This window comes from Heptranchias perlo, chromosome 2 (genome assembly GCF_035084215.1).
Source record: "Heptranchias perlo isolate sHepPer1 chromosome 2, sHepPer1.hap1, whole genome shotgun sequence".
NCBI lineage: Eukaryota > Metazoa > Chordata > Chondrichthyes > Hexanchiformes > Hexanchidae > Heptranchias > Heptranchias perlo.
In genome coordinates, this window is record NC_090326.1 from 99,159,574 (window position 1) to 99,182,947 (window position 23,374).

At 43.9% G+C, this 23,374-nt stretch overlaps 1 protein-coding gene across 3 annotated transcripts in view; it reads right to left on the reverse strand.

Annotated features, from left to right (window-relative positions):
* invs (inversin) overlaps nt 1-23,374 on the reverse strand; it is a 351,132-nt gene that overhangs the window by 149,735 nt on the left and 178,023 nt on the right. For all 3 annotated transcript variants that reach the window (XM_068004896.1, XM_068004906.1, XM_068004888.1), the window contains 2 exons: nt 20,864-20,973; nt 5,169-5,340 (listed from right to left, as the gene is read on the reverse strand). In XM_068004896.1, coding sequence (XP_067860997.1) covers nt 5,169-5,340; nt 20,864-20,973 — 282 coding nt within the window. The remainder of the gene's footprint in view (nt 1-5,168; nt 5,341-20,863; nt 20,974-23,374) is intronic.

The following is a 23,374-nucleotide window of genomic DNA, read 5'->3' on the forward strand; positions in this document are numbered from 1 at the left end:
ATTCCTATAATGTGTTTTTATCACTGCGAAGCCCCTTGCTTTTTTGCAGTGGTTCATTGGTTTTCTCTATGGTTAAGCTTATCCAGTTTTGGGTGTAGCCATGTGGGTCTGGCAAAACAAATGTCATCACTTTCAGATTCTAAAATTTCAGTCTGCCTGTTCAACCCAAAACAGATCAGTAGTTTCTGTAAGAGGCGTGATTTGGTTCTTTCAAAGCGCTCTCAACTTGCTGGAAAATCTGATCCTTTGCTTTCCTACAAGGCTGTTATTTTCTTAAATGTGACCTTTATTTTAGATATCTCTTAATCTGTCATTTTCTTTCTATGCCAAAGAGCTGTGTGTCAGTTTCCAGGCAGGTGTCAAGGCAAAAGTCCTTTTTGACTAATTCAATTGAGGAAGACAGGTTGATCTCACAGCTATATTCTACCGTAACAATCTGCATATAAGATGAGCAGCCCAAAAATTACCATGAAAATCACAAAACAAATTTATGATCCTCATATAATGAGTATCAACATTATACTGTCCAGTAGATCGCTTTAACTGGTAGCAATTTTTTTTGTTTTAATTTGTTTCTTAATCTCATTTCCAGTGTTTCTAACAGATAATTTCTTCATAGAAGAACCCAGGATAAGGTTCAGAGGAGGGCCACGAGACTGAAGTCCTTAGTTACCATGATAGGATTAGAGAGCTGGGTCTTTTTATTCTGGAAAAGCGTGGACTTCGGGGAGATTTGATTGACGTATTTAAAATAATGAAGGGACTAGACTGTGTCTATGTGAATAGACTATTTGAATTAGATAGGTTAGGAAGAACATGGGGATAAGCGTATACATGTATAAGTGTTGTAAGCAATTGTAAACAATTTTACAACACCAAGTTATAGTCCAACAATTTTATTTTTAATTCCACAAGCTTTCGGAGGCTTCCTCCTTCCTCAGGTGGTGTGGAAATGACATTTTCGAATCCTTCGCATTTTAAAATCACAGAACAATGCCTGGTGATTACTGCCCGTTGCCAAGGCAATCACAGTGAGCAGACAGAAAGGTGTCACCTAAAAAGGCCACCGAATATACAAACCCCCAAAAAAAAGAGAGAGAGAGAGATAAGGAAGACAGTCAATGACCCGTTATATTAAAAACAGATAACATTTGTTCGCTGGTGGGGTTACGTGTAGTGTGACATGAACCCAAGATCCCGGTTGAGGCCGTCCTCATGGGTGCGGAACTTGGCTATCAATTTCTGCTCGACGATTTTGCGTTGTCGTGTGTCTCGAAGGCCGCCTTGGAGTATGCTTACCCGAAGGTCGGTGGCTGAATGTCCATGACTGCTGAAGTGTTCCCCGACAGGGAGAGAACCCTCCTGTTTGGCGATTGTTGCGCGGTGTCCGTTCATCCGTTGTCGCAGCGTCTGCATGGTCTCGCCAATGTACCATGCTCTGGGGCATCCTTTCCTGCAATGTATGAGGTAGACAACGTTGGCCGAGTCACAGGAGTATGAACCGTGCACCTGGTGGGTAGTGTCCTCTCGTGTGATGGTGGTATCTGTGTCGATAATCTGGCATGTCTTGCAGAGGTTACCGTGGCAGGGTTGTGTGGTGTCGTGGACGCTGTTCTCCTGAAAGCTGGGTAATTTGCTGCGAACGATAGTCTGTTTGAGGTTGGGTGGCTGTTTAATGGCGAGTAGTGGAGGTGTGGGGATGGCCATAGTGAGGTGTTCGTCATCATTGATGACATGTTGAAGGCTGCGGAGAACATGGCGTAGTTTCTCCGCTCCGGGGAAGTACTGGACGACGAAGGGTACTCTGTTGGTTGCGTCCCATGTTAGTCTTCTGAGGAGGTCTACGCGATTTTTCGCTGTGGCCCGTCGGAACTGTCGATCGATGAGTCGAGCATCATATCCCGTTCTTACTAGGGCGTCTTTCAGCGTCTGTAGGTGTCCATCGCGTTCCTCCTCGTCTGAGCAGACCCTGTGTATTCGCAGGGCCTGTCCATAGGGGATGGCCTCTTTGACGTGGTTAGGGTGGAAGCTGGAAAAGTGGAGCATCGTGAGGTTGTCCATGGGCTTGCGGTAGAGTGAGGTGCTGAGGTGCCCGTCTTTGATGGAGATTCGTGTGTCCAAGAAAGAAACTGATTCTGAGGAGTAGTCCATGGTGAGCTTGATGGTGGGATGGAACTTGTTGATGTTATCGTGTAGTCTCTTTAGTGATTCCTCACCGTGGGTCCATAGAAAGAAAATGTCGTCGATGTATCTGGTGTATAGTGTTGGTTGGAGGTCCTGTGCAGTGGGATATGATGCACTGCTTTTCCACTGCGGGCCTGGAATTATTGATGTTGGAATTCCAAATGCTCAGGATTTCTTCAACCCCCCCTAAAAAAAATCTCATTGCAAGGGATGAGAGGGAATGCTTTGCCTTAAGAATTGCCCCAGCTGCACTCATCCCTTCCTCTCCCATTAATATTTGTGCATTTTCCTTTGATTTTTATTCTCCCACAAGTGCAATGTCCATTGCATTTGGTTCTCACTGTAATTTTTATCCACACTACAGTTTTTTAAATCTGCTTGTTGCTGAAAAGTTGAGGAACTTGAAAGCCACCTTTTAAAATTTTCATACACAGCTTGTGTACCAATAAACAACAAAAATGTTTCTTTGAGCGTTTAATTGTGGCTGAAAATTTGAAACGGATTCGATTTGAACTGCTTTTTTATGTAAAAACTTTTCAGAAGGTAAAGGAAATGCCACACATTGTATTTCAAGAACTTTAATTTAAGATTACTCAGGACATAAATGTGACAAATCAATGTATTGTGTAGATTATTGTTTTCTTCTGTGTACATTTTTCTATTTTTTGTAGTTTATTTGTCTGCCCCAAATATTTGTTCACTTTTGTTGGAGCGTTGAAAATTATGCCTTAGACCTTTCCTTGTGTAAACCCATGACCTGCTTTCTTGGTCTCAACCACACCTGCCAATATGCCTCTGAAAATGTAAACCATTGTGCGTGCTTCCTGAATTGCCACTAGAAAGCCACACACTGGGCACGTACTTACAAATCTGCCAATAACCTTATTTGAATGCCCGGGGTACCCGAAAATGAGTTCATATGACAGAAATATACCCATCACTATAGCACAAGCAAGTGAGGCAGTGCAAGAGTGAGGCAAACAGCAAAAAGGTCTGTCTCTACTTCATGGAGCCAAACCTGGCAGGCAAGCAAGAAGAGAGAAGAGTTGGATCCAGAAGGGTAAGAAACTCTAGTGAAAAATGTACACAAAGAACATACACCACTCGTGTTCAAAAAAAAATTTTGATAAAAAAATGATAACTAACCACCAAGTAACTATAAAATTGCAGCTGTTGAATTGGTTACAAGAAGCTGACTGAGCAGCTGAAATTTACAGTGAGGAAGATTCAAAACCAAAAAAACTTCAGGTTTGGTTTGAGCTGTACCCCCTAGGCATTTTTGTAGTTTGATGAACTTCTGTCTCCAGGCACCAAATACTCAAATGTCATCTTATACAACAGAGACTGCACAAGAATGTTTTTTATTGGAGGAAGTACTTTAACATGGTTTCTAGTACATAAATACAGCTGAAAATTTGGAAAACACTTAATTGCACAGAATGTAGTAAGCTGCTGTTGTGCAGATAAACATTTGGGACAGATCTTCCTCAGTTGCACTTGGGCATATATAATCACCTGGGCAAAGCACATGGGGAAAATTGGAAAAGGAAGATTGCATGCCTGTAACAAAGCCCACCCAATTTTCCATTCATTTAAATTAGTGGGTGGAAAATGAGGACGATTCCGTTACAAGCCTGCAATCCTCCTGGCCTGTGCACAGGCTAGGCGATTATTTATGCCCAAGGTCAACAAAATAAAATTTGCCTGTGTGTGGGATTCATTCAGTCCTACCAACACTTTTAGATGCAATGAAAAATTAATTCTTCCAAAATAGGAGGAAAATAACACAACAACAGTAACGCTATTGACCACTAATTTCAGTAATATCTCACATTTGCGTAACATTCGTAACGTTCGCGCCAGACAAGTGCCAGGCAATGACCATCTCCAACAAGGGAGAGTCCAACCACCTCCCCTTGACATTCAACGGCATTACCATCACCGAATCCCCCACAGTCAACATCCTGGGGGTCACCATTGACCAGAAACTTAACTGGACCAGCCATATAAAAACTGTGGCTACAAGAGGTCAGAGGCTGGGTATTCTGTAGCAAATGACTCACCTCCTGACTCCCCAAAGCCTTTTCATCATCTACAAGGCACAAGTCAGGAGTGTGATGGAATACTCTCCACTTGCCTGGATGAGTTCAGCTCCAACAACACTCAAGAAGCTCCACACCATCCAGGACAAAGCAGCCCGCTTGATTGGTACCCCATCCACCAGCCTAAACATTCACTCCCTTCACCAACGGCGCACTGTGGCTGCAGTGTGTACCATCCACAGGATGCACTGCAGCAACTCGTCAAAGCTTCTTCGACAGCACCTCCCAAACCCGTGACCTCTACCACCTAGAAGGACAAGAGCAGCAGGCACATGGGAACAACACCACCTGCACGTTCCCCTCCAAGTCACACACCATCCCGACTTGGAAATATATCGCCGTTCCTTCATCGTCGCTGGGTCAAAATCCTGGAACTCCCTACCTAACAGCACTGTGGGAGAACCTTCACCACACGGACTGCAGCGGTTCAAGAAGGCGGCTCACCACCACCTTCTCAAGGGCAATTAGGGATGGGCAATAAATGCTGGTCTCGCCAGCGATGCCCACATCCCATGAACGAATAAAAAAACACCTACATGGATAAAGTTTAATCAGGCAATAAATTAAAGCAGCTCTCAGGCCTAAATAGGCTTTTTTAAACTTAAAAAAAAAATCCTTTCCCACCTCCTTATTGCAAGTCTCAGAACCTGTAGCTATTTATTCCAGGAATGGCCAGAAATAAAATATGAGCATTTTCATCAGATGCTAAGTTTAACACGCAGCAAGCCATTAATCAGCAACCATACATTCCCCATTATGGACTGCAACTAAGCGAAGTTTTTTTTTAAAACTGCATGGATGATAACTGAAGTGCGTACTATATATTAAACACAGGTCTCTACAGTGCAAAAACAATCCAGTGGTTTAAATTTAAAGACTAACCTGTTCCACCATATTTATCTGCCATGTTGATGTCGATGTCTGACTTTAGACTTAGCATGGTTCGGAGGACATCATCACTGCCCTTTCCTGCAGCCCACATAAATGCAGTACGCCCTTCCAAGTCTGGGTCGTCTTTCACTGATGGATGATTCAAGAATACTTCAACCGTCTCCTGCGCAAGAAAATATCTGAAGTCATTCTTTCCACAAAATCTTCATTCAATATTTTATAAACTACCTTTCAGGAGTCTGTACCACACAGTACTTATCGACCTATTTCATTCCAGTCCCCGAAAATGTTGATCCTTTTCTAATTTAAAGGAGTTTAATAATAAATCGAGAATGTCAAAAAGCATGTAACGAGAAAAAGCCATTCAGCCAACCACGCTTTTTCCTTCAACAAAACATATAAAATCTGCTTTATTACAGACTCTCCCCAACTTACTTAATTGCCCAGGGAAAGATTCTGCAATCCATTTGTCTGTCCCCAAAAAGTAAATAAAGAAAAACCCATAATATCTATCTAATCTTACTTTTTTTGGCATGACATGCAAATCATTTATTTGATAAGCAAAAATAAATGTGATCAATTTACATATAATACCTCTTTCCACTGATTTTACATCTTCAAAAACAAGATGATTTCATAAAAATACTACACAGAAGCAATTACTATGTAACATTTAGCTGTTAATACCAGCCTGTTTTTAAGAAGTTTTATTTTTTTGGTTTTTTTGATAGAATAGAGGTTTGAAAAAATAAACTGTTGCTCGACACTGACATTCCTGAGAGCTAGTTATTGCTTCTACATAGTATATAAAGCATGGCTGATAAAATGAGCACTTTAATTGCTACAAATTATTGTTGTTGGACAGGTCAGAACTAGCTATCACCTTCTAAGTGAAGCAGCTATTACTGCTAGCTGGTTCACTCTCAGGAGTGCTACTTGATTTGTCTGCAGTTTTGATTTTGTGGGGTTCTCTGTTGTGTTGATTTTTTTATGTTTGTTATTGGTAAGTACTCTTTAGGTCTTCTAAACTTTTCTTTGCTAGCATCTATAAAAGGTGACACCACTAGAGCCATTTCTATCTATTTATTAAACTAGTTGATTCCCCATGTTATTGCACATGGGGAACCAAGACCATGGGCAGTTTTCAGGGCAAGCAAGGCTAGAAAGCAGGGAGATAATTAAACTAAGGTGGTGGGGGGGTGGGGGCGAAGAGGCAGATGGGAGGGGGAGGAATAGGAGGAGGGTGGAGGAATGAGACGAGGGGAGAAATGAGAGGAAGGGAGGAATGAGAGGATTGCCAGACAAGTGCCAGGCAATGACCATCTCCAACAAGAGAGAGTCTAACCACCTCCTCTTGGCATTACCATCGCTGAATCCCCCACCATCAACATCCTGGAGGTCACCATTGACCAGAAACTAAACTGGACCAGCCATATAAATACTGTGGCTACAAGAGCAGATCAGAGGCTGGGTATTCTGCAGCGAGTGACTCATCTCCTGACTCCCCAAAGTCTTTCCACCATCTACAAGGCACAAGTTAGGAGTGTGATGGAATACTCTCCACTGGCCTGGATGAGTGCAGCTCCAACACTAAAGAAGCTCGACACCATCCAGGACAAAGCAGCCCGCTTGATTGGTACCCCATCAACCACCCTAAACATTCACTCCCTTCACCACCGGCGCACCGTGGCTGCAGTGTGTACCATCCACAGGATGCACTGCAGCAACTCGTCAAAGCTTCTTCGACAGCACCCCCCAAACCCGCGACCTCTACCACCTAGAAGGACAAGGGCAGCAGGCACATGGGAACAACATCACCTGCATGTTCCCCTCCAAGTCACACACCATCTCGACTTGGAAATATATCGCTGTTCCTTCATCGTCACTGGTTCAAAATCCTGGAACTCCCTGCCTAACAGCACTGTGGGATAACCTTCACCACACGGACTGCAGCAGTTCAAGAAGGCGGCTCACCACCACCTTCTCAAGGGCAATTAGGGATGGGCAATAAATGCTGACCTTGCCAGCGGCGCGCACATCCCATGAACGAAAAAGGAGGGTCAGGAATGAGGAGGGTGAAGAATGAGAGGAGGGGAGGAATGAGAGAAGGGTAAGGAATGAGAGGAGAGTAGGAATGAGAGGAGGGGAGACAAAGAAAGGGGGAGAGGAGTGAGGGGAAGGGAAATGGTGGTTGGGCTCTGACTTGTTCTTAACATCCAGTTGTTCTGTTGAGACTGGTTAGGCATTATTTGCCCAGGTTTCCTCTTTGATTTTTGGATCATTTATCGTTTGGGTGGCTGTATTTTAAGGCCGACTTGCTTATTTCCTTTTTGGTGTGGCTTTGCTTCGGTTGCATGCAGGGTTTACGAGGACGTTTTCAGTTAAATCGCATTCAGCCGTGGCCATTCATGGGTGCTTTTCACATCGTTCCTAAACTTTGATTTTCCATTCTATTTCTGGTTTAAAATTCCTCTGTTTTTTTATGAGATGTTTATCATCTTTCCCAGCTGATTTTTAAATGTTGCTTTTATCCTGTACATTGCCAGTACTGGCTTTCCAATTTTTTTCTTTAGTTGGCCCTATCATGTAACAGTATGTCACCTAACAATGTGCTCACAGCATAACCTACAGGTACAATTTCTTTTGAATGGTGAGGCCACTCACCATTTTTAATATACAATAGATTCTGAAATTGATTATCAAGGATAATCTTGAGGATTACCCTGTATGATAATAAACTAGAAAACTGCTACCATCATACCTTATGACTGTCACAGAAAATTAAATACTGCAGAAAGCCTAGAGGAGTATAGAAAGTACAGGGATGAAGTAAAAAAGGAAATAAGGAAAGCAAAGAGAGGGCATGAAAAATTATTAGCTCGTAAGATTAAAGAAAACCCAAAGATGTTTTATCAGTACATTAAGAACAAGAAGATAGCTAAGGAAAAGGTGGGACCTATCAAGGATGATAAGGGTAACTTGTGTGTAGAAGCAGAGGATGTGGGTAGGGTTTTAAATGAATATTTTGTCTCCGTATTCACAAAGGAAAGGGATGATCCGGACGTAGTAGTTAAAGAGGAGAGGTGTGAAATATTGGATAAGGTAAACATATCGAGAGAGGAAGTACTAGAGGGACTGGAATCCTTGAAAGTTGATAAGTCACCAGGGCCGGATGGATTGTTTCCTAGGCTATTGAAGGAAGCCAGGGAGGAATAGCAGATGCTCTGAGGATCATTTTCCAATCCTCACTAGATACAGGGGAGGTACCGGAGGACTAGAAGACTGCAAAAGTAGTACCATTGTTTAAAAAGGGTACGAGGGAAAGGCCGAACAATTATAGGCCGGTCAGTCTTACCTTGGTGGTGGGCAAACTATTAGAATCAATACTTGGAAAGGCATGGTTTCATCAGGGATAGTTAGCATGGATTTGTTCAGGGAAGGTCATGGCGTACAAATCTGATTAAATTCTTTGAGGAAATGACAAGGAGGATTGATGAGGGTAGTGCAGTGGATGTTGTCTACATGGATTTTAGTAAGGCATTTGACAAGGTCCCACATGGCAGATTGGTTAGAAAGGTAAAAGCCTATGGGATACAGGGAAATGTGGCAAATTGGATCCAAAATTGGCTCAGTATCAGGAAACAAAGGGTAAAAGTCGATGGATGTCTTTGCAAATGGAAATCCGTTTCCAGTGGTGTGCCACAGGGCTCAATGTTGGATCTCTTGCTGTTTGTGGTATATATTAATGATTTGGACTTGAATGTAGGGGGCATGATTGGCAAATTTGCAGACGACACAAAAATTGGCCGTTTAGTTGATAGTGAAGAGGATAGTTGTAGACTCCAAGAAGATATCAATGGGTTGGTGGAGTGGGCGGAAAAGTGGCAAATGGAGTTCAACCCGGAGAAGTGTGAGGTAATGCACTTAGGGAGGGCAAACAGTAAAAGGGAATACGCAGTAAACGGGAATGTATTGAGAGCAGTAGAGGAAGTGAGAGACCTTGGAGTGCATGTGTACAGGTCCCTGAAGGTGGCAGTACAGGTAGATAAGGTTGTGAAGAAGGCATACGGAATGCTCTCCGTTATTAGCCGAGGTATAGAATACAAAAGCAGGGATGTAATGATGGAACTGTATAAAACGCTGGTAAGGCCACAGCTGGAGTATTGTGCGCAGTTCTGGTCACCACATTACAGGAAGGACGTAATTGCTCTGGAGAGAGTGCAGAGAAGATTTACAAGAATGTTGCCAGGGCTTGAAAATTGCAGCTACGAGGAGAGATTGGATAGGCTGGGATTGATTTCCTTGGAGCAGAGGAGGCTGAGGAGTGCAAAATTATGAGGGGCCCAGATAGAGTAGGCAGGAAGTACCTGTTTCCCCTAGCGGAGAGTTCAAGAACTAGCAGACACAGATTTAAGCTGATTGGCGGAAGGATTAGAGGGGACATGAGGAAAAATGTTTTTACCCAGAGGGTGGTGGGTGTATGGAATTCGCTGCCCGAAATGGTGGTAGAGGCAGGGACCCTCAACTCTTTTAAAAAGTACCTGGACCTGCACCTAAAGTGCTGTAAGCTGCAGGGCTGTGGACCGGGAGCTGGAAGGTGGGATTAGAATGGGCACTTGGTTGTTCTTCGAGCCGGTGCGGACACGATGGGCTGAATGGCCCCCTTCTGTGCTGTATCTTTTCTATGGTTCTATAGTTTCATAAGGGGATACCTTGTCTTATTAATCTCTTTGACTTTTTTTTTTGAGGCCATGACATCCCAGGTGTACTGTGGAAAGCCTTTCGGTTTGGTGTATCTAGACTTTCATAAACCTTTGACTAAGATCAACACAAAAGGTTGCTATTTAAGCTTTAAGTTGTGGTAAGTCAAGGTAAAACCTGGGAGTGAGTAAGAAATTGGTTGAAGAGTAGGAAAAATCAAGTATCAGTGACATTGAGATCGTGGAAAAGTGTGAGTCGAATTCCTCAACTATCGATGACTGGGTCTGTACTGTTTCTAAGGTGTATTATGGCCTAGCTTCAGAAAATCAAGAGTCAAAATTTGCAGGGGAACCCAAACTGGAGGGGGAGGGGGAGAGACAGTGCAGTTGAACCTTAAAAAGCAGCCAAAGACCAACAAAACAAGTTAGATCAAATCTGTGTGGGCCTACTACTGGCATGAGAAACTAAATATGGATAAGCATTGTACGCTGAAGAAAAAAATGGGCCGAATACGTACTTCATGAATGATGCTAAACTAGATTGTACAAGATTGTAAGACGTGTAAAATTGGACGAGAGAAAGTGACTGAGGGTATAGGGTAGACACAGGAAACCCATCCTCTAAGAGTGAAATTGAGAAAGATCTAGTGGTAGACTCAGTGCTCAACATGTCCAGTCACTGCGGAGCGTTAATCAACAAAACAAACGAGATATTGAATTAAGATGTTGAACTATATAGTCAAATTAGTCGAGCACAAGTTGTCATGCTAAAATTGCATAGTGCTCTGGTTAGACCGTACCTTGAATATAAAGTTCAGTTTTGGTCACCAAACTACAAAGGAGCATTTAAGCCCTGGGAGTGCTGCAAGAAAGGGCCACAACCCCTAGTATCAGAGAATTTAGTTATGAGGAAAGAGTAGAAAAAACATAGAAACATAGAAAGTTAATTATAAATTAATAATAATCGAGTATCTAAAGAGAGTTTAGAAAAAAAAGGTTTCTAAATATAATGGATGGGCAGTTGAGACCCATTGCCTGGAAATCCTGCGCCATGTGGGAACTTCAGGAAGCTTCATAGACGTCCACATGTGCCGGAAATGCCTCTAGTTGCTTGAACTCAAGCTGAGGTTTCTGAGCTTGAGGGGCGGCGGGAGTCACTGCAGAGCATAAGGGAGGCTGAAGGTTTCCTGGAGTGTACATTCCAGGAGGTGGTCACCCTGCAGCCACAGAGAGTTCAGGATAGCAAGTGGGTGGCCATCCGAAAGGGCAGGAAGAGGCAGGCAGTGCAGGAATCTTCTGGGTGTGTGGCACTCTCAAACCAGTATTCAGCATTGAACACCAATGAGGGTGACGACACCTGGAGAGAGTGCAGTCCTGAGCATGGCACCATGGGGCAAAGGACTGCACAGGGGGGCACAGTGAAGTGTAGAAATGCAGTAGTCATAAGGGGTTCGATAGTCAGGGGGACAGACAAGTGTTTCTGTGACTGTCGAAGTGAGTCCCGCATGGTGCGTTGCCCCCCTGGTGCCAGGATAAAGGACATCACGGTAAGGGTGCAGAACAATCTGCGGAGGGCAGAACAACCATAGGTCGTGGTCCATGTGGGTACTAACAACATAGGAAAGAAAAGGGATGAGGTCCTGCGGCTAGCGTTTCAGGAGCTAGGGAGGAAGTTAAAAAGCAAGACCTCAAAGGTAGTAATCTCTGGATTACTCCCAGTGCCATGCGGTAGTGAGTATAGAAATAGGAAGATAAGGCAGGTTAATGCGTGGCTAGAGACATGGTGCAAGAGGGAGGGCTTCAGAGTCACTGCCTGCCACCCAGAAAAAGACCCGTTTATTCCTACTCTCTCTTTCTTGTCTGTCAACCAATTCTCAATCCATGCCAATATATTCCCCGCAATCACATGTGCTTTAATTTTGCACACTAACCTCTTGTGTGGGACCTTATCAACAGCCTTCTGAAAATCCAAATACACCACATCCACTGGTTCTCCCCTATCTATTCTACTAGTTACATCCTCAAAAAACTCCAGTAGATTTGTTAAGCATGATTTCCCTTTCATAAACTCATGCTGACTTTGTCCAATCCCGTTAATGCCCTCCAACTGTTCTGTTATCACATCTTTTATAATAGACTCTAGCATTTTCCCCACTACTGATGTTAGGCTAACTGGTCTGTAATTCCCTGTTTTTTCTCTCCCTCCTTTTTTAAATAGTGGGGTAACATTTGCCACCCTCCAATCTGTAGGAACTGTTCCAGAGTCTATAGAAATTTGGAAGATGATCACCAATACATCCACTATTTCCAGGGCCGCTTCCTTTAGTACTCTGGGAAGTAGATTATCAGGCCCTGGGGATTTGTCAGCCTTTAGCCCCATTAATTTCCCTAGCACTATTTTTTTTACTAATACTGGTTTCCTTCAGTTCCTCCCTTCCACTAAACCCTTGGTTCCCTAACATTTCTGGGAGGTTATTTGTGTCCTCCTTTGTGAAGACAGAACCAAAGTATGTGTTTATTTGTTCTGCCATTTCTTTGTTCCCCGTTATAATTTCCCCCATTTCTGACTGTAAGGGACCTACATTTGTCTTCACTAATCTTTTTCTCTTGACATATTTATAGAAGCTTTTACAGTCAGTTTTTATGTTCCCTGCTAGTTTACTCTCATACTCTGTTTTTCCCCTCTTAATCAATCTCTTTGTCCTCTGCTGAATTCTGAACTGCTCCCAATCCTCAGGCTTGCCGCTTTTTCTGGCAATTTTGTATGTCTCCTCTTTGGATCTAATACTATCCCTAATTTCCTTTGTAAGCCAAGGTTGAGCCACCTTTCCTGTTTTATTTTTGCGCTAGACAGGGGTGAATAATTGTTGTAATTCCTGCGCATGTTCTTTGAATATTAGCCATTGCCTATCCACTGTCATCCCTTTTAGTAAAGTTCCCCAATCTATCATAGCCAACACGCACCTCATACTTCCGTAATTTCCTTTATTTAGATTCAGGACCCTAGCTTCGGATTCACCTACTTCACTCTCCATCTTAATGAGGAATTCTATTATGTTATGGTCGCTCTTCCCTAAGGGACCCCGCACAACAAGACTGTTAATTAATCCTTTCTCATTGCACAATACCCAGTCTAGGATCGCCTGTTCTCTAGTTGGTTCCTCAACGTATTGGTCTGGAAAACCATCACGTACACACTCCAGGAATTCCTCCCCCACAGTATTATTGCTAATTTGGTTTGACCAATCTATATGTAGATTAAAGTCACCCATGATTATTGTTGTACCCTTCTTGCATGCGTCTCTAATTTCCTGTTTAATGCCCTCCCCTACATCTCCACTTCTGTTTGAGGGCCTATAGTCAACCCCCACCCAATGTTTTCTGCCCCTTGGTGTTTCTTAGCTCCACCCATACAGATTCCACATCGTGATTTTCCGAGCCAATATCCTTCCTCACTATTGCATTGATTTCCTCCTTTACTAACAATGCTACCCCACCTCCTTTCCCTTTTTGCCTGTCCTTCCTAAATGTTGAATACCCATGGATGTTCAGTTCCCATCCTTGGTCACCCTGCAGCCATGTTTCCGTAATTGCAACTATATCATAACCGTTAATATCTATCTGTGCTGTTAATTCATCTACCTTATTGCGAATGCTCCGTGCATTAAGACACAATGCCTTTCGACTTGTCTTTTTAAGATTGCTAGTCATCTTAGTTTTATTTTGCACTATGGCCCTATTTGTTTATTGCCTTTGTTTTCTCTGCCTTCCACTATTGCTTCTTCGATTCCTGTCTTTTGTTTCTATCCTTGTTTCCCCCTCCTCTGTCTCCCTGCTCAGGTTCCCATCCCAGTGATGGAATGCATCCTAGGTTGCTGAGGGAATTAAAGGTGGAAATTGCAGAAGTGCTGGTCATAATCTTCCAATTCGCCTCAGATACGGAGGTGGTGCCAGAGGACAGGAGAATTGCAAATCTTACACCCTCGTTCAAAAAAGGGTGTCAGGATAAACTTGGCAACTACAGTCCAGTTAGTTTAACCTTGGTGGTGGTGGAGAAGCTTTTAGGAGCGATAATCTGGGACAAAATTAATAGTCACTTGGACAAGTGTGAATTAGTAAAGGAAAGCCAGCACAGATTTGTTAAAGGCAACTAACTTGATTGAGTTTTTTGTTGAGGTAACAGAGAGGGTTGATGAGGGCAATGCAGTTGATGTTATGTATATGGACTTTCAAAAGGCGTTTGATAAAGTGCCACACAATGGCTTGTCAGCAAATCTGAAGCCCATGGAATAAAAGGGGCAGTGGCAGCATTGATACAAAATTGGCTAAGTGTCAGGAAACAGAGTAGTGGTGAACGGTTGTTTTTCGGACTGGAGGAAGGTATTCAGTGGTGTTCCGCAGGCATCGGTAGTAGGACCACTGCTTTTTTTGATATGTACTAATGACTTGGACTTGGGTGTACAGGGCACAATTTCAAAATTTGCAGATGACACAAAACTTGGCAGTGTAGTAAACAGTAAGGAGGATAGTAATAGACTGCAAGAGGACATAGACAGAGAAGTGCATAGTGATACATTTTGGCAAGAAGAACGAGAAGAGGCAATATTATCTAAATGATACAATTCTAAAGGGGGTGCAGGAACCGAGAGACCTGGGGGTATACGTGCACAAATCTTTGAAGGTGGCAAGGCAGGTTGAGAAAGCGGTTAAAAAAATTTATGGGATCCTGGGCTTAATAAACAGAGGCATAGAGTACAAAAGCAAGAAAGTTATGTTGAACCTTTTGTAAAACACAGATTCGGCCACAACTGGAGTATTGTATCCAATTCTGGGCACCGCACTTTAGGAAGGGAGTGAAGGCCGTAGAGAGGGTGCAGAAAAGATTTACTAGAATAATTCCAGGGATGAAGGACTTCAGTTACATGGATAGACTGGAGAAGCTGGGGTTGTTCTCCTTAGAACAGAGAAGGCTGAGAGGAGATTTGATAGAAGTGTTCAAAATAATGAAGGGTTTAGATAAAGTAAATAAAGAGAAACTGTTCCCATTGGTGGTAGGATTGTGAACCAGAGGACACAGATTTAAGGTGATTGGCAAAAGAACCAAAGGCGACATGAGAAAAAATGTTTTTATGCAGCAAGTAGTTATGGTCTCCGGATTATTACCTGAGCCACGAGCAAATTGGCACAGGGTAAATCAGATCAGAAAGATGAATGCGTGGCTCAAAGATTGGTGTGGGAGAAGTGCATTTTGATTCATGGGGCACTGGCACCAGTACTGGGGAAAGAGGGAGCTGTTCCGTTGGGGCGGGCTTCACCTGAACCATGCTGGGACCAGTGTTCTGGCAAACCGAATAACTAGGGCGGTAGAGAAGGCTTTAAACTAAATAAAGGGGGGGGGAGGGCTCAGGTGGGGCAAAGTTTAGATTGATAAAGAGAAAAGACAAGAAAGTAGTACAGGAAAGTGATGGGGGTAATGATAAACAGAGTGTGTCAGGAAGGGACAGAGCCTACAAACATAAGAGTGCTGTAGCAAATGGGGCCGGGGTAGGAAAGAATGGTAAAAAGACAAATTTAAAGGTTCTTTATCTGAATGCGCGCAGCATTCGTAATAAGATAGATGAATTGACGGCGCAAATAGAAACAAATGGGTATGACCTTGTGGCCATTACAGAGCCGTGGTTGCAAGGTGACCAAGATTGGGAGCTAAATATTCAAGATTATTGAACATTTCGGAAGGGTAGGAAAAAATGTAAAGGTGGTGGGGTAGCTCTGTTAATAAAGGATGAAATTGGTATAATAGTGAGAAATGATCTTGGCTCAGTAGATCAAGATGTCAAATCAATTTGGGTGGAGGCAAGAAATAGCAAGGGAAAGAAATCACTGGTGGGAGTAGTATATAGGCCCCCTAACAGTAGCTACACCGTATGGCAAAATATAAATCAGGAAATAAGGGGGGCTTGTAAAAAAGGTAATGCAATAATCATGGGCGATTTTAACTTTCACATAGATTGGACAAATCAAATTGGCAAAAATAGCTCTGAAGAGGAGTTCACAGAGTGTATTAGGGACTGTTTCTTAGACCAATACGTCGGGGAACCAACCAGGGAACAGGCCATTTTGGATCTGGTAATGGGTAACAAAACAGGATTAATTAATGATCTCAAAGTAAAGGATTCCTTGGGAAGCAGTGATCATAACATGATAGAATTTCACATCCAATTTGAGAGCGAGGATTTTGGGTCTGAAACTACTGTATTAACCTTAAATAAGGGCAATTATAAAGGAATGAGGGCGGAACTGGCTAAAGTGGACTGGGTAAACAGATTAGATGGTATGATGGTGGATAAGCAGTGGCAAACATTTAAAAAGATATTTTATGACTCGCAACAAAAATATATTCCTGTGAGGAGGAAAGACTCCACAAAAAGGGTGAACCAACCATAGCTAACTAAGGAAGTAAAGGATGGTATCAGGTTAAAAGAAAAAGCATACAACATGGCAAAGATTACTGGTAAGCCTGAAGATTGGGAAAACTTTAAAAACCAGCAAAGGATGACTAAAAGAATAATAAAGAGGGAGAAAATAAATTATGAGAGTAAACTAGCAAGGAATATAAAAACTGATAGTAAAAGCTTCTACAAGTATATAAAAAGGAAGAGGGTAGCTAAAGTAAACATTGGTCCCTTAGAGGATGAGACTGGGGAAATAATAATGGAAAACATGGAAATGGCAGAGGAATTGAACAGATATTTTGTTTCTGTCTTTACAGTAGAAGACACTAATAACATACCAATAATAGTAGAAAATCAAGGGGCAAAGGGGAGAGTGGAACTAAAAACAATCACTATCACTAGAGAAAAAGTACTTGGTAAACTAATGGGTCTAAAGGCTGACAAGTCCCCTGGACCTGATCGCTTGCATCCGAGGATCTTAGAGGAAGTGGCTACAGAGATAGTGGATGCATTGGTTGTAATCTTCCAGAATTCACTAGATTCAGGAAAGGTCCCAGCGGATTGGAAAACCACAAACTTAAAATCCCTATTCAAGAAGGGAGTGAGACAGAAAGCAGATAACTGTAGACCAGTTAGTCTAACATCTGTCATTGGGAAAATGCTAGAATCCATTATTAAGGAAGTAGTAGCAGGACATTTGGAGACTCATAATACAATCAAGGAGAGTCAACATGGTTTTATGAAGGGGAAATCATGTCTGACAAGTTTATTAGAGTTCTTTGAGGAAGTAACGGGCAGGGTGGATAAAGGGGAACCAGTGGATGCAGTATATTTGGATTTCCAAAAGGCATTCGATAAGGTGCCACATAAAAGATTACTGCACAAGATAAGAGCTCATGGTGTTGGGGGTAATATACTGGCATGGATAGAGGATTGGCTAACTAACAGAAAACAAAGAGTCGGGATAAAAGGGTCATTTTCAAAATGGCAATCTGTAATTAGTGGGGTGCCGCAGGGATCAGTGCTGGGGCCTCAACTATTTACAGTATATATCAATGACATGGATGAAGGAACAGAGAGTCTTGTGGCCAAATTTGCCGATGATACAAAGATAGGTGGAAAAGCAAGTTGCGATGAGGACACAAAGGGCCCGATATTAGGAGGGCGGCGGGTTCGCAGTGGGGGGTCGACTGGCCGCGTGGGTAACGCGCCCAGTGAAATCGGTGGGTTTGGCACGCAATCGCAGGCTAATTGCAGCCACTTAACTTTGCTTCCGGGTTTCGCGCTGGAAAGCTGCGCAGCGGGTGGACTGCGCGCAGCTTAGGCTGTCAGCTGGAGGAGTCCTATTTAAAGGGGCAGTCCTCCACTGACTGATGCTGCAGAAAGGAGCTAAAATTACAGCATGGAGCAGCCCAGGGGGAAGGCTGCTCCCAGGTTTAATGATGCCTCACGCCAGGTCTTATTGGATGGGGTGAGGAGGAGGGGCAGGACAGAGATCTTCCCCCTGGCGGGCAGGAGGAAGTGGCCTGCCTCTGCCACCTAGAAGGCCTGGCTCGAGGTCAGCCGAAGTGAGTACACTTACACTTTCCCCTACATTCCCTCTGCCACATCACCGCCCCCACCCCACATCTCCTTCTGACATGCCAACACTACTCTATCACGTCACTCCTCACACCCACTCAAAGTTCATCCTCATCTTACCTGCACTTACTTACCTCGCCAGCACTCATCCCACCACTACCACTCAACCCAATCCTCATACAATCTCATGGCTCTATCTCATACTCACCCTCTCATGCATCTCTTTCACAGTCAGCCTCACTCAACCTGCCACTACCTGTGCTGCAGCCACAGGGCATGCATCACATATGTGCAGTCGGAAGCGTAAGGCAAACGTGTCGTGAGCATGAAGGGGATGCACAAGGGTGTTTGAGGGTTTGTCTTGGTTTTTACTTATATTTAATTTCTGATCAACTCGCATAACATATTATATTGTCACTACTGCCACGTCTTTGCGAATCTTGTCTGGTTTGTGCAATAATGCCCTTTCCTGAGGATCACTATGAAGACCCACACCTGATGACACCCATTGTGTCACTGCAGAGTGGGTGTAGGTGTCTTTGCAGGGCTCTTTTGTGCAGACGACTGAGAGACGTCGGCGATGTCCCCGGTGGCACCCTGGAAGGATGCAGAGGAGAAGCTGTTGAGGGCAGTGGTGACTTTGACAGCGACAGGTAAGAAGATGGTGCTCGGGCCAGCCAGGGGCAGCTCGGCTTGAAGGAGGCTGCAGATGTCCATGACTACATGTCGGGTGACTCTGAGCCTCCGTGTGCACTGCTGCTCAGAGAGGTCCAGGAAGCTGAGCCTCGGTCTGTAGACCCTGTGGCGAGGGTAGTGCCTTCTGTGACGCATCTCTCTCTGCCGTTGCCCTCCCTCCTGCTGTGCAGGTGGATGTGTCACAGCACTGTGTTGTGGAGCTCCATGTGTCAGACGTGGACGGCGTGGCCGGCGAGGCTGGTGATGCTGTTTGTCCTCCGAGGAGGTCATGACTGCAGCTACGGCGGCCCCCATCTGGAAGATCTACATTTGAGGGGGTCCGCAAGGTAGGTAAATGTGTCTGGACACCGGGGTAAGTGTGCAAGTTTGTGAATTTTATTCTTAGGCGGGTGGTGAAGGCCAAACTTTGTCCAAAGTGACAGAGTGGCCTCCTGCAATGAGTGAGGGTCTCCCCCCCAACCTGTCAAATGGACCTCTGCAGTTGCCACAGGCTGATGGCTGCAACACATCCATTTCAACTGGGAGTGTTTCCCCCAGTACGGGAAACAGTCCCAGTTGACTTGAAAATCCCACCCCTCCTAAAATATCAGGTGAATCAGGTCTGTAAACGACCTGAAGTACTTTGTTAATTACTTCAAGTGTCACCCTGCCAGCTTTAAATGCCGGCGGGAGTCCCACATGCGGGGGCTGCGCGCGCATGTCAGCGCGTCACTGGGAAACCCGGAAGTGGGCGGGTTGGAGCCGGGCTCCAGACCCGCCCCGGGAATCCCCGATTTTCGCAGCCTCCCCGCCACGAACGCACCTGCTCGGGGGTGCAAAAATCGAGCCCAAAGTGTCTGCAAAGGGATACTGACAGGTTAAGTGACTGGGCAAAAATTTGGCAGATGGAGTATAATGTGGGAAAATGTGAAGTCATCCACTTTGGGAGGAAAAATAAAAAAGCAAAATATTATTTGAATGGAGAAATACCACAAAATGGTGTGGTACAGAGGGATTTGGGTGTCCTCATACATGAAACACAAAAAGTCAACATACAGGTGCAGCAGGTGATCCGGAAGGCAAACGGAATATTGGCCTTTATTTCTATGGGGATGGAGTATAAAAGCAGGGAATTCATGCTACAACTGTACAGGGTGTTGGTGAGACCACACCTGGATTACTGCGTACAGTTCTGGGGCCCTTATTTAAGGAAGGACATACTTGCATTGGAGGCAGTTCAGAAAAGGTTCACTGGGTTGATTCCGGGTATGGAAGGGTTATCTTATGAGGAAAGATTGAACAGGTTGGGTCTATACTGATTGGAGTTTAGAAGAATGAGCGGAGACCTCATTGAAACATACAATATTCTGAGGGGACTCGATAGGGTAGATGCTGAGAGGATGTTACCCCTCATGGGGGAATCTAAAACTAGGGGGCATAGTCTTAGAATAAGGGATCGCCCGTTTAAGACGGAAATGAGGAGAAATTTCTTCTCCCAGAGGTTTGTGAATCTTTGGAATTCTTTACCCCAAAAAGCTGTGGAGGCTGAGTCATTGAATACATTCAAGGCTGAGATAGACAAATTTTTGATCAGCAAGGGGAAAAGGCGGGAAAGTGGAGTTGAGGTAAAAATCAGATCAGCCATGATGTCATTGAATAGCGGAGCAAGCTCGAGGGGCCGAATGGCCTTATGTCTTGAATGCGTTGCCTGAAAGGGTGGTGAAAGCAGATTCAATTGTGGCTTTCAAAAAGGAATTGGATAAATACTTGAAGGCAAAAAACTTGCAGGGCGACGGGGCAAGAGCGGAGAAATGGGACTAACTGGATTGCTCTTACCAGGAGCTGGCGCGATGGGCCGAATGGCCTACTTCTGTGCTGTAACCATTCTATGATTCTATGAAAGTTCAAGGCTGGAAAGGACCTTTGGTCCATCTTGTCCACCTTTCTGCTGTCCTAACAGTTGCATCAGATAATCTGTTTCTCTTCAAAGTACTTGTCCAATTTTTGCCTTGAAGATATTCTAAACAATTTTAGCCAAAACCAAAGGGCCTTTGATTCCAGTATAAATGCTGGGATCTGCCTGTTGCTGACTTCTGGTGCTGACCTCGGCAAAGTTGGTAGGGGGTCAGAGTGGGGAGTTGCCTAATTTAAATATGACAAACAAATAGTACATAGTGAAAAATGTTACCTGATCCTGCAACAATTACACTAAATACTGTACAATTCAAAATTGCAGAAAAATTATTTTTCTTGAGATTTTTCCTCTAACAGTACTTACACCAAAATTGCTCTGTGCAGCATAATGCAGTGGTGTGGCTCCTTGGCTGTCTGATGGAATAGTACTAGACTTGTTCCTTTCCAAAAGAAGGTGTCCTATTTGGGCATGACCTAAATATAGGTATAAAATCTATGATTAAATCACAGAAACATGAAAATGACATCAGCAAATAATGCACAGTCAACCAGCAATGTGAAAATTGAAGCTTTCAGAGTTACTGGTGTTATGTATATCATTAATTTATGTGTATTTAAAGCAAGACTTCTAGCTATGTTGTGAATTAAAGGATTTGGATAAATAAAGTCTGTACATACATACAACAAAAGTCATATTGTATTTCAAGGGTTCAATGTGCATAGTATAAAATTAGAACATTAACTATAAATGTTTTTTTAAAAGTAATTTGCTCAGCAAAGACTATTTCTAGGATTACAGGTCAAAATAGGTTGGGTGTACAACTACCTGAGTAATGTACTTGTAAATATTTTCACTCGTGAAACCAACTTTATACATGAGCTTCTTCAATGGCTCCTTCGATAAAATGCACTGACCAGGATTGCGAGTAATAAAGACCTGTAAAGTCTCATGCTTGATCCCCAGACTGTGCTGAGTTAGCTAATCTCAGCCAGCACAGCTGGTCGCAAATTGTCTTCACTGTCTCAAGCTGGGGAGGGCCGGGAGATAAATCAACTGGGGCTCCCTTTCCTGCAGTTGCTAATCAATGGCCTCTGTTGAAAAGTGAAGATGAGACATGGGATAAGAACAGGAAGGAGCTCAGCTGTGATGCTTCCCAAAATTGAATAGCCTATCAATACTCAGCATTTAGGTTTGCACATGAAGAAAGACCATTTGGGAAAAACGCAGGAGAGCGCTGGCATCCCTGAATCACCACCGTCAGAGGAGTGGAGAAAATTGATGGGCTGCAAAGTATGCGGGGAGAAATAAAGACCAGAAACTTGGATCCAACAGGAATTTGATTTATCCATGTTAATTATCCAACCAGAATTAACAGTGTTACAAAGAAAATAAATTAACTATTTGTGGAAGAAACGCATTAGGCATTTTATGCTTGAAAAATTTACTTGATGGATGTGATCAAAACTTTGATAATGGCAGGACAAGGTTTTGTAGTTGTTCTCATTTGTAATGTCAGGCTAAATACGCTGATCAACTAAGATCAGATATACTAAAAGAGACAAGGAGGTTAAAGACTAGTTATCACAGAACAGGTTGTTTCCTTGCATGTTATTCAAAGAATGATCAAGTGTTGTTGGTGGACTCATCTAGAGATCTACTGCACTCTACTCACCATTTTGAACAATGGGTTAACCAGGGAGATATAGTGTTGGATGCTCTCCAGTACTTTTTTTATGGGTTTGTACGGGTCAAGAGGAGATCTTGAAGATATGAATTGAAAGATAAAGGCCCCGATATTACCAGGGAGGCGGATTGGTGGCGTGGGTAACCTGCCCAGTAAAATTGGTGGGTTCCCCACGCAATCGCGAGTAAATTGAAGCCACTTACCTTGGCTTCCGGGTTTCCCGTTGGAAATCTGCGCAGTGGGAGGACTGCGCACCCGCATCACAGGCTGTCAGCTGGAGGAGCCCTATTTAAAGGGGCAGTCCTCCAATGCTGCTTCTGCAGCAAACAGCCAAAATTACAGCATGGAGCAGCCCAGGGGAAAGGCTGCTCCCAGGTTTAATGATGTCTCACTCCAGGTCTTAGTGGATGGGGTGAGGAGGAGGAGGGAGATCTTCTACCCGGCAGACGGGAGGAAATGGCCTGCCTCTGCCACCAAGAAGGCCTGGCTCGAGGTGGCAGAGGAGGTCAGCAGTACCAGCAACATATCCCGCACCTGGATACAGTGCAGGAAGCGCTTCAATGATCTAACTAGGTCAACCAAAGTAAGCACACTTACTCATTCTCCTACACTCCGTCATCCACATCATCGCCCCAACCCCACAATTCCTTCTGCACTGCCAACACTACTCTATCACATCACTCCTCACACCCACTCAAACCTCATCCTCAACTTACCTGCACTTACTCACCTCCCCAGTACTCATCCCACCACTACCACTCAACACAATCCTCAATCTAATGGCTCTGTCTCATACTCACCCTCTAATGCATCTCTTTCACTGTCACCCTCACCCAACCTGGCACTACCTCTGCTGCAGCCACAGGGGATGCATCATGTATGAGTAGTAGGAAGCGTAAGGCAAAGGTTTCGTGAGCACAAAGGGGATGCACAAGGGTGTTTGACGGTTTGTCATGTTTTTTATTTATATTTGATTTTGGTTCAACTCACATTAAATATTATATTGTCACCACTACTGCCACGTCTTGGCCATTCTTGACTGGCTTGTGTAATAAGTCCCCTTCATGAGGTTCACCATGAACATCCACACTTGATGCCACCCATTGGGTCACCCTACAGTGGGTGTATGTGTAGTTGTACAACTATTTTGTGCAGGTGCCTGTGGTGAAGCACTGTGTTGTGGAGCTCCA